The sequence below is a fragment of the Stegostoma tigrinum genome, chromosome 12 (assembly GCF_030684315.1).
Source record: "Stegostoma tigrinum isolate sSteTig4 chromosome 12, sSteTig4.hap1, whole genome shotgun sequence".
NCBI lineage: Eukaryota > Metazoa > Chordata > Chondrichthyes > Orectolobiformes > Stegostomatidae > Stegostoma > Stegostoma tigrinum.
Genome location: NC_081365.1, coordinates 62105977 through 62120117, shown reverse-complemented (window position 1 = coordinate 62120117; position 14141 = coordinate 62105977). Strand labels below are relative to the sequence as shown.

At 36.6% G+C, this 14141-nt stretch overlaps 1 protein-coding gene across 6 annotated transcripts in view; it reads left to right on the top strand.

Annotated features, from left to right (window-relative positions):
• Positions 1 to 12265, top strand: part of cnksr2a (connector enhancer of kinase suppressor of Ras 2a) — a 473904-nt gene extending 461639 nt beyond the window's left edge. For 5 of the 6 annotated variants that reach the window (XM_048541088.2, XM_048541090.2, XM_048541087.2 and 2 more), the window contains 2 exons: positions 1670 to 1863; positions 5530 to 12265. In XM_048541088.2, the coding sequence (XP_048397045.2) occupies positions 1670 to 1863; positions 5530 to 5751 (416 nt within the window). In that variant the 3' untranslated portion in view covers positions 5752 to 12265. The remainder of the gene's footprint in view (positions 1 to 1669; positions 1864 to 5529) is intronic. The other variant, XM_048541091.2, reaches the window with a different exon arrangement.
• Positions 12266 to 14141: the final 1876 nt, after the last annotated feature.

Genomic DNA, 14141 nt, shown 5'->3' with positions numbered 1-14141 from the left:
GGAAATTGGTACTGTTTGAGGGGAGAGTTACTCTTAAACTAGTTTTGTGGCTACTAGCAACTTCTAATGCTTCTACCAACACAGCACAGAAAAGAAGAATTTTCCTGTTTTGCTTGTGGTGACACAACCTGCTGAAGATCTATCATATTAGCTGAATGATCAGAAATAATTACTTTTGTGACGTGTATAATTTGTCTGACTTGTCACCAGCTGCCTAATATGCTGAAAGAGGGCTGGCATCTTCTCAAGTTTGATCCACTTCTGCAATATAATTAAAAAGTTTAGGCTCAAATCCTGGTTGAAGGTAATTGGGGTACTTAAAGATCCTGTAAGCTTTGTATCTTGCTGCTGTTACATCATAGTGGTGTTTTTTCTTCCCCTACTTCATGTTATGTTGTTGTTAAATACAATCCTGTTGTTTATCTCTCCCCCATTCCTATTACTTGTTCCATTGACTGTCTACTTTAATCGGACACTTATACTTGGTATGCTGTGATTTTTTATCAAATTGCTTTTTCACTTTAAAATGTCTCTTGGGATCCTTGGAGTTAAGAGTGCCCATTATATTAGCCTGCTACATATCCCCGTTCCCCAGCTAAATAAATGCTTAGCCTTAGAGAAGGTGCTATGCCGAGTTTGCCCAGTTACCATTTAGTCTTTAGATTATCTCCTCAACTACTTTCGATTTGTGGTTGCCCTTGCAGTGCTGTAAGTATTTGGTTTTACTGACCTTATTTCATATTGGCCAAAAAATAATTTGTTTGGAAGTTCTGAATGACCCTATCAATATGGCTGTGGGCACTTTAGTCCACATTCTTGTCTCAGTGGGTCACAATGAAAGTATGGTAAAGAATTAATTCCAGGTCATATGGCACCAGGGAAGATATCAGTTCACAGTCAGCAAATGTAAAATTTAAGAGACAAAAAGCAGGTAGTGCAGCATCTGTGGAGACAAATCAGAACTCAGGCAGCAATTTCCATTTTTGTATCAGAAATAATGTGAACTGCAGATGCTGGAGAATCCAAGATAACAAAGTGTGAAGCTGGATGAACACAGCAGGCCAAGCAGCATCCATTTTTGTTTCTGATTTCCAACATCTGCAGTTCTTTAGGTGTTTATTTTGTAAAATTTAAGAGGCCATGTTTTCTTTGATGCGATCAAACTATACAGATACAACTCAGGAGCAGGTAGTCTTTATGACAAGAATTAAGGTTCTTTTAAATAAAGGATGCTAAAAGTGTACGTAAGTTGTTTAGGAAGTTTGTCGAGATGTTGTTAGTGAAAACCATAAGTGGCCTTTGTCTGTGAATCACTTGAAAAAGTCTTTAGATAAGATAGTCTTTGCCTCAATCTTATTGTAGAGTTTCCTTGTGAAATTCTAAATCATTTTATTAATTCTGTAATTAGTTTGAAAACAATTAATCCTTGGTCAAATCATGTGCTCCAGATGAAACAAAGCTAATATAAATTAACTCAGCTGTTAAATAGGTTTTCCATGCTAGAAGTTGATTTGTCAAGAGATACCTGTTTAATTAAAGTCAGTAAGCTAATTCAGCATCCAGTCTTCATTTCTTTCAAACTAGGATTATATCAGGCACTTAATGAAGTGAAAATGCTGCTCTGAGTCAATCACGTATCCTAGACTTATTGAATTTAATTCTTTACCAGAACCCACACCAGAGAAAACAGGGGACTCTTTGCAGGATTTGTACAAGGCATTGGAGAACGCCAGTGTGTCTCCATTAGGAGAGCATCGACTTTCCACCAAACAGGAATTCAAGAGGTCCTTTGTAAAGAGATGCGACAATCCAGTTATCAATGAAAAATTGCACAAGCTTAGAATTCTAAAGAGCACAATTAAGGTAGGATATTCCCTTTTTTAAAAAATAAATAATTATTGTTAAGTTAGTTAGAATTAACTGGCTGTAACTTCTCTGTGTCTTTTTTCATCCTACCCTTTCTTTCAAAGGGTCTGGAATGCATCACCACCACACGACTTGATATCCAGCATTTCTTCTGAATTTAATTCAAAAATTAAATTCCTTCAGTCAGTGCCTGTTCTACACAACTCTGAGACCAGATTGTTTAGACAAGCAGTCGACAAACAAGTTTATACACTCAAAGAATCTTCTTTATGATGTTGTCCACAAAGCTATAATCTCCAAGTTCTCCTTTGTCACTTTTGATCCAGTCAACCATGGCATTCTATTCTGTCTCATCTCTGTGATTCACCTCTGTGATGCTATCATTACGTGGTTCTGTAACTACCTGTACTACCAAATCCAACAAAGCCCAGCAGTGGTATTTCTACTCACGCTTGCAAAGCCATCTCTGCTATTCCCCAAAGATCTCTCCTCAACATTCTCATATTCTTCACCGAGTTGACAAGAGTGCCAGCCTCAATTTCATGACTATCGCTGCGCTGTCTTAAAGTGGAGAATGAGTGAGTTTCTCAAAACTGAGCGAAATGGCACCTTTCGTGCTTTAACAACATGATTCTTTGATGAGATGCAATCCCAATTACGAGCCTGAACTATGATATGCTTTGAGATGTTTTCTTATTTAAATAAATAATGTAAATGTAGTTTCTTATTGTTTTGCTTTACACTGTAATAGTATTAAATCTTTAAAGGTATACGATCCCCAGTGGATCAACAAAGTTATGCAGTATATCGCTCAAAGCTAGACTGGTTTGGTTACAGGATTAAACTAAGACTTTGGACCTGAGCACCATGAAAGATGCTTCAATTAGTCCAGGTTAGAACAGGGAAATAATTCATAGCTGGGCTAAACTCAGCAACTAGTTACAGTTGTTTATCACTTTGGGGGTAACATGATCTCCTCATGTTTGTACTGTATGTTAAGGTTCAAAGAAAAGTATCTAGTTTAGAAATCATCAGGAACTTGAAGAGCTTTGGTCGAAGAGGTCAAATACATCAGTTTTGAGTAGTCTGTTGAATTGGTCAGAAAAAATAAAGGAGGCAGAGTACAGACAGGATGCCAAAATGGTCTGCCCCCACTGGTGGAAAGTTCTAAAGATTTAGACTGGAGGCTGAAGTGTAGGGTTGGAGACTGCTCCAGATATAGCACAGAGGGAGGTCTTGGAAAGTTCTGTAAGCAGTTATGAGTATTTTTAAGTCAATATATAGGACAATAGTAAGACACTGGGAATCGCAAAGGGCAGGACGTTATACAGAATAAGCATCAAGTTGTACAGTTCAGAACAGTTAAGAGTGCTGGATTGATCTCTCTTGAGGTAGCTAAATGCAAGCTTGCCAACTGTTGAGCATTTACTGTTGAGGAGGCAAGAAAGTCCAGAACTGAAGAAGCATCGAAATTGCAGAACTTTTTAAGACTGGGAAATGTTACAAAGCCGTGGAGGAATTTGAGAATTTGGGAATTTTAAAATTGAGGAGTTGACAGACCGAACACCCAACTTAAGTCAGCGAACATAAAGTTGATAAATAAATGAGATTTGGTGCAAGTTAGAAATGCTATAACAACATTTTATTTGAGCTAAGGTTTGTGAAAAGTATAGAGGATTTTTAGCCAGCTGGAAGAGAGTTGGAACAGTCAAACAGAGGGTAATATAGGCATGAATGAGGGTCTCAACTTGACAGGTGTAGTAAAGGGCAATGTTACAAAACATTGGAGAAACTAAATGTGGAGTTAACAAAGGTATGGATAATGGCTTTTAGCTGAGACAAGAATGAGTTAGGAATTAAAACTAGAGAGTCTGTGGAGATGGAAGTAATGTTCTTGACTTTCAGTTGCAATGCAGTTTGACTGTAGTTACATCCTTTTAGCTGGGAGATTATATTTGGCACCAGAGAAGCAGTTTGGCATAGCTTTGGGTCTATATCTAATCCAGCAGATACGTCTTCAGCCAGATTCCTGGACAGCACAAGCCTGCAGATCACCTGATTTATTAACTATGCGATGCCAGTTAACCATGGCAGCAGGAAAGTTAGGCTCTGAAATTTTACAAAGTGCAGGCGGCTCCAACTGCTGCTATTCGTGCAAAAGCTCCCACATGTGTCAGCAAGAATAGAGATGACCAAGAAACGACTACCTCAGGTAATGGAAAACCTGGCAGTTGATGCTGATGGTCCAGCAACTCTCATGATCACCTTTGTGTTCCTGAACTCTAATCAACAAATGTACAAAATTAGCACAAGAATTGTTGAAATAGAAATTGTTTATTTAATTTTGGTATGTCTAGTTATATTTCTTTCATTCTTTTTTCCCTATTCAGGTGCACTGTTCAATTCAGATCACCTTACTCTGTGATTATATTTGTTCATTTTAATGGACTGACAAAAGTTGATTAGATTTTCTCATCCATCTATTTTCAACATAATGTTACAAGTTGAAGAAAATGTAATCAACTTCTTGCCTTTGAGTTTATATTTTCTTGTGAATTTAGCCTGTTAAAAAGGCACATTATTTTTCTTGCTGTGTAATATTATGATCTGGGTATTTTGGAATGCTATTCATTGGTCTTCAAAGAAAGCATTTGCAGAACATACATGCCCTTCCTATGAACTGAGATTTCTATTTATGCTCAAATAAGTATGGCCTTTGCAAGTCAACAGGTAACCCATTTCCAGATATATACATCAAATACAGGGTGAAATATAAACTCGTTGAATGTTTGCTGCTGAATGCCCAAAATATTGCATTTCTTTTCAGTGCCCACATCTCTCTCTTCACAAGTGCAACAGCTTTCTCCACCTTTTAATCCGTCTTCTCAATTAGATGTGAATTCTTTTATTTATAGTTCATTTCACCTATCTATAATTACACACATGTCTCTAAAAGACAATCATCCTCAAAGTGGTCATGCATAGTTATAAAGAACATGCCTGTCTTGAATCTTGGGTCACATCAAGTTTATATTTGAGTTCATCAAAAATAATGCCCTTCAGATAGAAAAACCTGCCAAGCAACAACCAGCGCGAGACTGACCCTGTCAAATTGCTCATTTATTTTTCAACACAGCTGTTCACAAATCGGCAAGTGCAACGTGACCAACTAATCAGCTGCTAAAACGATTTGCTGTAAATGTTTTTTCTAGCTAGTCTGCCAAAGAGTACCCATGTTAAAAATAACTTTACATCATAATTAATTCAAAAGGATTGAATATAGTGAATGAAAAATCCACTTGATTTACTTTCAAAATTCTGTAACAACTTTCGCTAGCCAGTCAGCCAATTGTTCTGAGGTTAAAATTCTATTACCTTCACAGTTTAACCTTCCATTCTACATATTTACCAGGATTTCATATATAAAATGTATTTCCAATACATAGGTGTATTGAAACAACATAGCTGTTAAAGGTAATTCCAACAATTACAAATTTCTATTTACAAAATATAGCTCAATTAAGTTACTGAAAATAAGTCTATGATTGCATGTTGTAATAAACACTTGAATTCGGGTAAAGTATTGCATTTTCAAATACTGTTGTACATTTATTTTTCCTGCTTTAATAGTGCAAGATTTTGCTTTCTGTTTATCACCCTCAGGCAAAAGAAGGAGAAGTAGCGATTATAGACAAGATTCTAGACAATCCCAGCTTGACATCCAAAGAGTTCCAGGGATGGAAACAAACCTATGTAGAGCTGTTCATGGAAATCTGTCAGAACAATGCAGCCACAGAACCAGTAAACGTGACAACTGAACAAGCTGCATCCACACCTACACCACCTCTGATGCACACCCATTCATACATTGAAACCCATGTATGAACAGTTTCTCAGCAGGCCTTGTATTAAATATAATCATTTTTTGACTGCTTACTTTTTACTGGTGAGTCATGATGTAAGTATTTTCTTAGTACAGAGACTCCGATTTAATTCAAATGTATGTTGACTTTGCATTAGATACTGGATTCAAATGGGGAGGTGTTATAGTTTGACTGAAGAGACACTGTGTCTTTGTAAGATTCTTGGGCAAGCTTTGTCCCTCCTTATAAATAGATGTCTTGATGATGCCACTTGGGTCATGATAACATCGTTCTGTGGCTTACATGTGATGTTATTGTGATGTGCCAATGATAAAAATGACATTGAGATTTTTTTCCCTACCAGAATGGCAGTCATGCCCTTGCAAGTTGACTGATATAAATAAGTTAGCATGAAAAGAACCTATGAAGAATTTGAGCTCATAGGTTTCATATTGTATTTCCTTTTTTTCCTTCTGCACACATGTTGCACATGATTCTCTGAACACAGATGTAGCAGGTTATGAGGAATGGCCTGAAAATGGATCTGCTTTGTACTATCAAGCCCCCTCTAGCTCATATGCGTTAGGCACTTGGATAAGTGGAATATCCCTCTCTCTGTCACACTGTCTCCCTCCCTCTCCTCCTCCTCTGAAAACTGCCACATTACAGTGCAGTGCATCGATACAGCCATAGCTTCCATCCCCATAACCCAATAAGACCATCTTTAGAGACTCAGCCCGGTAGAATGAGACATTAGAAGAAAAATCACCGTGCTGCTAATGCCACTACCAGCTACCATTTTTTCCCCCAGAGTTCTCAAATGGAAGCTTATCTGCAGCATGCCAGAGACTTGTAGCAGAATGCAAATTGAGATTCTGTGATGTGCATGCTGCAATTACAAGGTTAAATTGGACACATTGTGCCAGGCACCTTTTTATATTGGGAAATATACAGTCAAAGCAGCAAATACAAAACTTCTCTCAAGATGTGGCCTTTAGTGTGGGGCCAAGAAGAACAGTACACTCTTTCTGACCCATTAAGAGAAACAGGTTGGTTCTTACACTTTCCAAAGCTTTCCAGCATCACCTCACAGTTCCCTGACACCCCTTCTACTATGCCCAGATTCTCGCTCTTCTATTATCTGCATATCAGCAAGATGCATCAGGGTACCAATAGCTCACTGGCAGAATGTAAATCAGGCCTGTTAATGGCTTGACCCTCACACCAGTACAAATAGCCAGTACACCTCATTCGCAACCTGCCCACGATTGCTTAACTGCATTCCACCAGTTATCCATCTACATTTCACCCACTGCTTGCCTGTGCAGCACCCACTGACCCCTCGAGCTCTGCTTGCAGCACCCGCTTGCATCTTGTCCTCTGCCAGCAGGCGTCCTGACCTGTGCTCATGCCCACCGAGTCTTCACCTGCTACCTTCCCAGTTTCCACCCACACCATGTCCATGCTGTGCCTGATGTCAAAGTCAGCCTTAAAATATTTATATTAATGATGTTTTATTCTGGCCTGGAAAGAATAAGCTTCAGATCAAGCTGTCTTCAAGCTTGCAATCAGATCAGCAATAAAAGCATGATTGTATTATGCGAATGTGTGATTTATGTATAATTAAAGAATCTTCAGTTTTTAAAACTGTCACAATAATTTGCCATAATTTTAAGCAAATCTGTAAAATTAGCTCTTGGCCCTTCTGGAAAAATATTCTAGGTCTATTTGACTGCATCTTTATGGTTTAGCTCTGTTCTTCATGCACCTGCATTCATGCTCATCACAGTACAAAAAAAATTGACTCACCATTTAAACCATCACTTGTCCCTTCGTTCTTTGAACAAAGTTAACTATTTAATGGAGACATGCATAAAATAGTCAATCATGTACTACTAGTTCAGCAACCCTCATACGCCCCCATAAATCCTGAGCACAGTGAAATTTGAAGGAGATCTAACTATTGAAACTTTAGCACACCACAGTTCAAGAATGGTTCAGCATCATGAAATGTAGAAGTGTAGCAATGCAGAGTGGTCATTTCTCCATTTCACTGAACTCCTGTCTCAGTTACAGTATTTAGGGGAAATATCACACAGAGGAGAGTTATAACCAGTTGCTATTGTGTTCTAACTGGTGACCAGTTGAAGAATGGCTGAGACCAGTGATTAAATCAATCATCATGGAAGCAGTGCAAATAGCAGAAAGCCTGAAGGGTATTCATATCTCAGTACCAGTTTGTCCTGCATGCAGTACTTTACATTTATGACTGAAATTATAGTGTTCTTATTCTGAAAGTCTTGAACAGGTTGAGCTAAATTCTGTCACATAATCTTTGATTTATGAATGGTTTCATTGTGGTGTTTTGTTTGCAATCAAATGAAGACACAAATAATTTGCAGGCAGAGAAGTTCCATTAACCTCACCTTATTTGGACAGTCTGCAATTCAGAAAGGTCCATTTGTTTGCAGAACTATGGTTATTAAGACATCCCTTTTGAAATTAGGGTAATTATCTTCTGCAGTACTGCATTACAAAATTATGAATTTTGCCATGCACTGTGTATTTACTATTACTTCATAAGATTTCCCCAATCAAAAATTGCTGTTAAACAGCAAGTAATGCCATTTCTTGTTTGAATTGAACATATCAACTTGAAACCTGATCCAGAATGTAGAAAGTAGCCATTGAGTTACATGATACATTCTATCACCCAATGTAAAATAATAACCAACATTACCCAAGTCATGCCTAATGATGATATGGAACATTCAATCACACAACACAATAGAACAGTATATGGTGAAAATGTCTCAGCAGCCTGGAGGACAATTACTTGATTGACCATGCATGCTATTTTCGAGTCAAACCAGATTGTGAAAGGGTTGGACTTGAATGCTAATTGTAACCATTTGAAATATTGTTCCCATTCATTGGGTGCTACATGCACTCCTTAGAGCTCCACCATGGCATCTGTGGCAGATATGCATGTTCTAGGCATTGGCAAGCATGCATTGAAAATCTCCTGGCAGTATACACCCACAATTTACACTGATTGTTTCAAGATTCAAGAGTCTAGATTTCCTGACATATAGGATGTCCATCTTACTGCCATTCCATAATAATGTTCATGTGAAGGCTGAGTACAAATTCTGTGACCACAAGATGATCCCCAAAATACAGCCACAAGACTGGCATTCAGGATATCCTAGGCCTGATGTAATTTTAATAATTCTTGCTGACTTCCAATGAGGCACAGATGTCAATGACTATGGCTGTGGACTTTTAGAACCAAATTGGAAAATGCATTAGCAAATAAATCAAAGATCAAGGGGAAAGAAGAGAAGTCAAAAGGTCCTTGTCAAAATTCAGAATGCATATATTACACATACTACTTGTCTAAAGACAAATGCCATTTAAGAATCAATTAGAAATATAACAGAGGTCATTTTGACCTTGATCACATAGCCAAATAAATTGACAGAGCAGATTGTTTAATTGATAGCTATCTGATAGGAATGTGATAGCATTGGAGTGTGCGCAGAGGAGATATACCTGGGTGTTGCCCAGGCTAAAGTATTTTAGCTATAAAGAAAGATTGGACAGACCAAGGTTGTTTTCCTGAAAGCAGAAGAGATTGAAAAGGACTGTGATTGAGATGTATAAAATTATGAGGGGCATAGGCACGGTGGAGAGGATAAACATTTCCGCTTGATGAAGTGATCAATGACCAGGCATAGATTTAAGAGAAGAAGCAAAAGGTTTAAAGGAGATGTGAGGTTGTTCACTTGGAGAGTGGTGGGAATCTGGAAGTCAATAACTGTAAAGATGGTAGAGGCAGAAATCCTCATAACATTTAAGAAGTATTTAGACGTGCACGTCTGATGCCAAGTCATACAAGACTATAGGATAAGTGCTTGGAAATGGGATTAGAATAGTTAGCTGGTTGTTTTTGACCAGCACAGACACAATGAGCCTTTTTATGAGCTGTCGATCTCTATGACTCTATTCATTTCCACTGAAATAAAGAAAAAAAACTCATTTCTATAATGAATGAGTAATGCACTCTGTCACTTTATTGCCCAAATATTAAGGTAAAAAGTACCTCCAAATGGTGGAGATATTCAGCAGGATAAACTGTTAATATCTTAATTTGAACCCTGACTCTACAGCACCCATCTCTGCTAATTTCTTCATTCTGTTTTGTTCTAACTTATTTTGTATTTTACTACCTAATTTCTAGTTTTCTATGTTGCTTTAAACAGGTGTGCGTTGTTCATCATTATTTTATCACCTCATCATAGATGTGCACATAACCTAGATACGTAAATTCACAAGTTTTTTTGATGTACGTTATTGTAAACAGCTCAGGACCACTGATGGTCAGTATAGTTTTCAAGACCTATTAACAGTATTCAAAACTCAATTATTTCATATGGAGATTTCCATAGTTGGATCTCAACTGTGCACACCTCTTCATTCTTAGCTTCCATTGCAACAGTTACTGTGAACCTTGATCAGTAATCACTGTCATTCCTGTTGTATGAGGTTTGGACTCCAGTAAACTGGGTGCCACTTTCAGCCAGAATGTTATAGATTTGCATTCAAGTATGATGAAGATGGGCTTTTAAATTCTGGGATGATTTTTGTTTTAAATTTAATTTTCAGGCTGCGTGAATCATTGGCAAGCCCAAACGTTTTGCTTATTCATATTTACACTCGTGTTGGGTCTTGCTCCTGAGCCACAGATAGAGGTTTGATGCAAGTGGGTGGTTTGCTTGACTATTTCAGAGGATAGTAAACCATCCTTGCAAGAGTATAGATTCATATATCATCCAGTCTGGGTAAGGACAGTAAGTTTCCAGTCCTAAGGGCATTAGTGAACCAGTTGGACTTTTATTACAATCTAACAGCTTCATGGTCACTTAACCACTTTTGTGCCTACAGTGAAATTTAATACACCATAATTTCTTTTTCAATACCTGTCAAAACTATGAACACTTGGTAATGGCAAAAAAACTCAAAGATTTACTATTCTCACAAAAAAAATTATTGTTACAATGATATACAGTGAAGTTGTTTGCACATGATAATAATGTACCAAAGGAAACAAAAATTGCACTTTCTACGTATTTACAATAATCCAACCACTCAAAGCCAGAAATAGGGAACATTTTATATTTTAGAAGGAAATTTCAATTAAAATTAAATATAACAAATACACTTCATGTATTATTGGAAATATTAGAATTGTGCAGTACAGTAGGTGATTGGTTTTGGAAAGGCAGAGCATTTGCATTTAACACAAATGATTATGTGACATCAGGACTGATTTTGAATTAAACCGGGACTTAGCAAAGACTTGTCAAGATATTATACAAATTAAGTAAACTTGATATAGTCAAACATGAGTTACATTGAATGAGTGTCTTGATAGTGAAATAAAGATTTTTCCAGCAGTAGCAATTTAATCTGACTTTCAATGAAAAAATTAAATTTGTGCCAAGCACAGTGAGACTAGGTTGTCTTTGCAGGTTTTTTAACCTAACGTCAAATTACAGATCGGTGTACTCATGATCACAAGCTCTGCTGTTGCTGCTATTGCAAGCCTGTAATTTATACTTGAGCAATGTCTCGTATTATTCCAACATTACTGCTGTAAATTAAATAGTGGACTTAAATGACCACGTATGCTAACAGATCTTTTCGCACATTGTAATGACCAGTTACTTGTGTATATATGCAGGAATCTAATGCTTTAAAAAACAAAAAAAAAACACAAAAAATGCATCATCAGTTTAAGAATTATATACTTTTTGTGTGTGAATTAAGCTAATTTTAGAGGTTATATCTGCAACAGGGAGGGAGGAACTTTATAAAAAAATAATATTTCAAAAGACCGTTTTTTGAACCAGAGTATATTCTAATTCTGATCATTTTCCTAACTGTCCACTGCAAGTGAACAAGAAAGTGGCCTTCTTTCAGAACATGGAATATGAATTCACTCCATGAAAGACAGGCAAACAATAATGCCCTTTGATTTGGATAGATTCCAAATCAAGGCTGAAATCTAAAAAGAGATATTTGTATAAACTAAAAAAAATATATGTACTGCATGGGTACTGACAAATGAATTGTGAAGTTTTATATAATAATTGTCATTATTTCAAAGAGAAATACTTGAGTAAGGATATCAAGTTGTGGCACTTACACCAAGCATTATGCCTCTGTTGTACTGTACATTGTGACAGATTTTTTTTGTAATGGACCAAAAAAATAAAGTGTATTGATATAAGGAAAATTATTTCTACTTTGAGTGTAGTTTACAGGCTTTAAAGATGATGTAGTTATAACCTTGTTTTGAAGAATAAAGATCTGTTGCTGTGCAACAGCTTTATGGTTTGCACTTTACTTAGTAAAGAATTGCATTCAATGTTTTAAATTTTGAAAGCTGTTTCTCAAAGACTGCATTATTCCTAAGTGGCAAGTGTAGCATGAAGTCATAAAGTAGTCTTTCTTGTGATACCTACATGAATCTTTCAACAATAATGTAAGTTATTTGTTGTGTATATTTTATTGTTCTTAGCTTAAAGGCAAAGATCACAATGAATATGGTAATCTGTAGTCAAATAAAGTTCTTGAAATTTTTATATATTTTATTTTTATCTAATCCATGAGTACATAGTATAGAGCACAGTTTAAGTTCAGTTCAGGGGAAGTTTGTAATCTGGAAGATTTTGTGCAAATCACTGGTTGACTTAGAAGATGTGCATTTGTTCTACATTGATCCATCATTAACTTTATGGCTGGAATGTGCTATATTGTTGAGTGCAAGGAGTGCCAGCAGAAAATGCTGCATTAGCATTGAGAAACCTCCCCAGAAGGTAGGGGGAAAAGAAAATTAGGGAGTCATCTTCTAATGCTCTGAAGAATGCTGTGCTGATAAGGTCAAAAGCAACAATGAACTTAGGAAAGCTTCCTTGCTAGTTTTTTTTTACACCAGGAAATGCCACTTGATGAAATTGGATATAAAATCAAAATTGGGGCAAAAGGAAGTTTAAAATGCTTCAAAATTCAGAACTGATAAATTCTGAAAGATCATTTTTACCAGAACAAGTCTGGGAATTTGACTATCTGTATCTCATTTTCCTCAGAAAAACATTTTCTGAATTGTAGTTGCAAGTAATTTGAAAAGTCACTCAATTAAATTTCAATTTCAGATATTTCATTTATGTAACAAATGTTAATCAGTCATACATAAAAGTGATGTATTGGCCAAGCATACCTCTTGAAGGACACAACTTCAATAGGAAAAAATGGCCTGGTATTACTTAAATGGTTATAGATTGAGAGGTGTTAATGTACAAAGGGGCTTGGGTGTCCTTGTCCACCAGTCACTGAAAACAAGCAGGTAGGAAGGCAAATAGTATGTTGCCTTTATTGCAAAGCTTTTTGAATACAGAAGCAAAAATGTCTGACTGTGGCAGTACAGGGTATTGGCAAGAAAACATCCGGTGTATCGTATGCCATTTTGGTATTTTTTGATCTCCAAGGATGACGTTGCCACAGAGGGACTGCAACACAGTTTTACAAGACTGAATGTTTGGATGGTAGGATAGTTCTATGGAGAAAGAATAGATTGACTAGATCTATATTTATTGGACCAAAACAAAAACAAAGTTGCTGGAAAAGCTCAGCAGGTCCAGCAGCATCTGTGAAGGAAAAAACATAGTTAATGTTTCAGTTCCGGTGACCCTTCCTCAGAACTCCTCTTTTTATTGGAGTTCAGATGATTTAAGATTTCATTGAAACAATAAGTTCAGACAGACTGGATGCAGGAATGATATTTCTCTTGTTCATTGGGTCTTCAACAAAATGTCATGGTCTCAGGATACAGGGTAAACTATTTAGTACTAAGGTGAAAGGGCAATTCTGTACCACGGAAAACAGTGCAAACAAGTCACTGATTATTTGTAAAGAAATAGATACCTTAATAATAAAGATGTTAAAGAGAATGAGGAGATATCAAGCGTCTGGGGGTGACAGAAGCATGTGAGCCATGATCATACTGAATGACTAAGCACGCTTAATGGGCTATGTTTCTACATTTCGTGGAAAGGTTCATCTCCATTTTTCTTCTGCTGAAGCTCCCTAGAAGATTTTCCCACAGCTAAGAACCTTTTCTGGATAATATTTAAAACAAACTTATTGTATAGAATATCTAAAAAAAACTCCCTCAGATAATCCAAATTTATATTAACAAGTATTTTAGAATTCTTACATATGCAATAGTAGTACCTTAATCATTGAAACAAAAACAATCCAAGATCTGCTCCTATTTGAAAACTCAGTCTAATTCAGAATGGGGTATATTCATAAAAAATGCAATCTCAAACAAGAGTTAGAAATTTA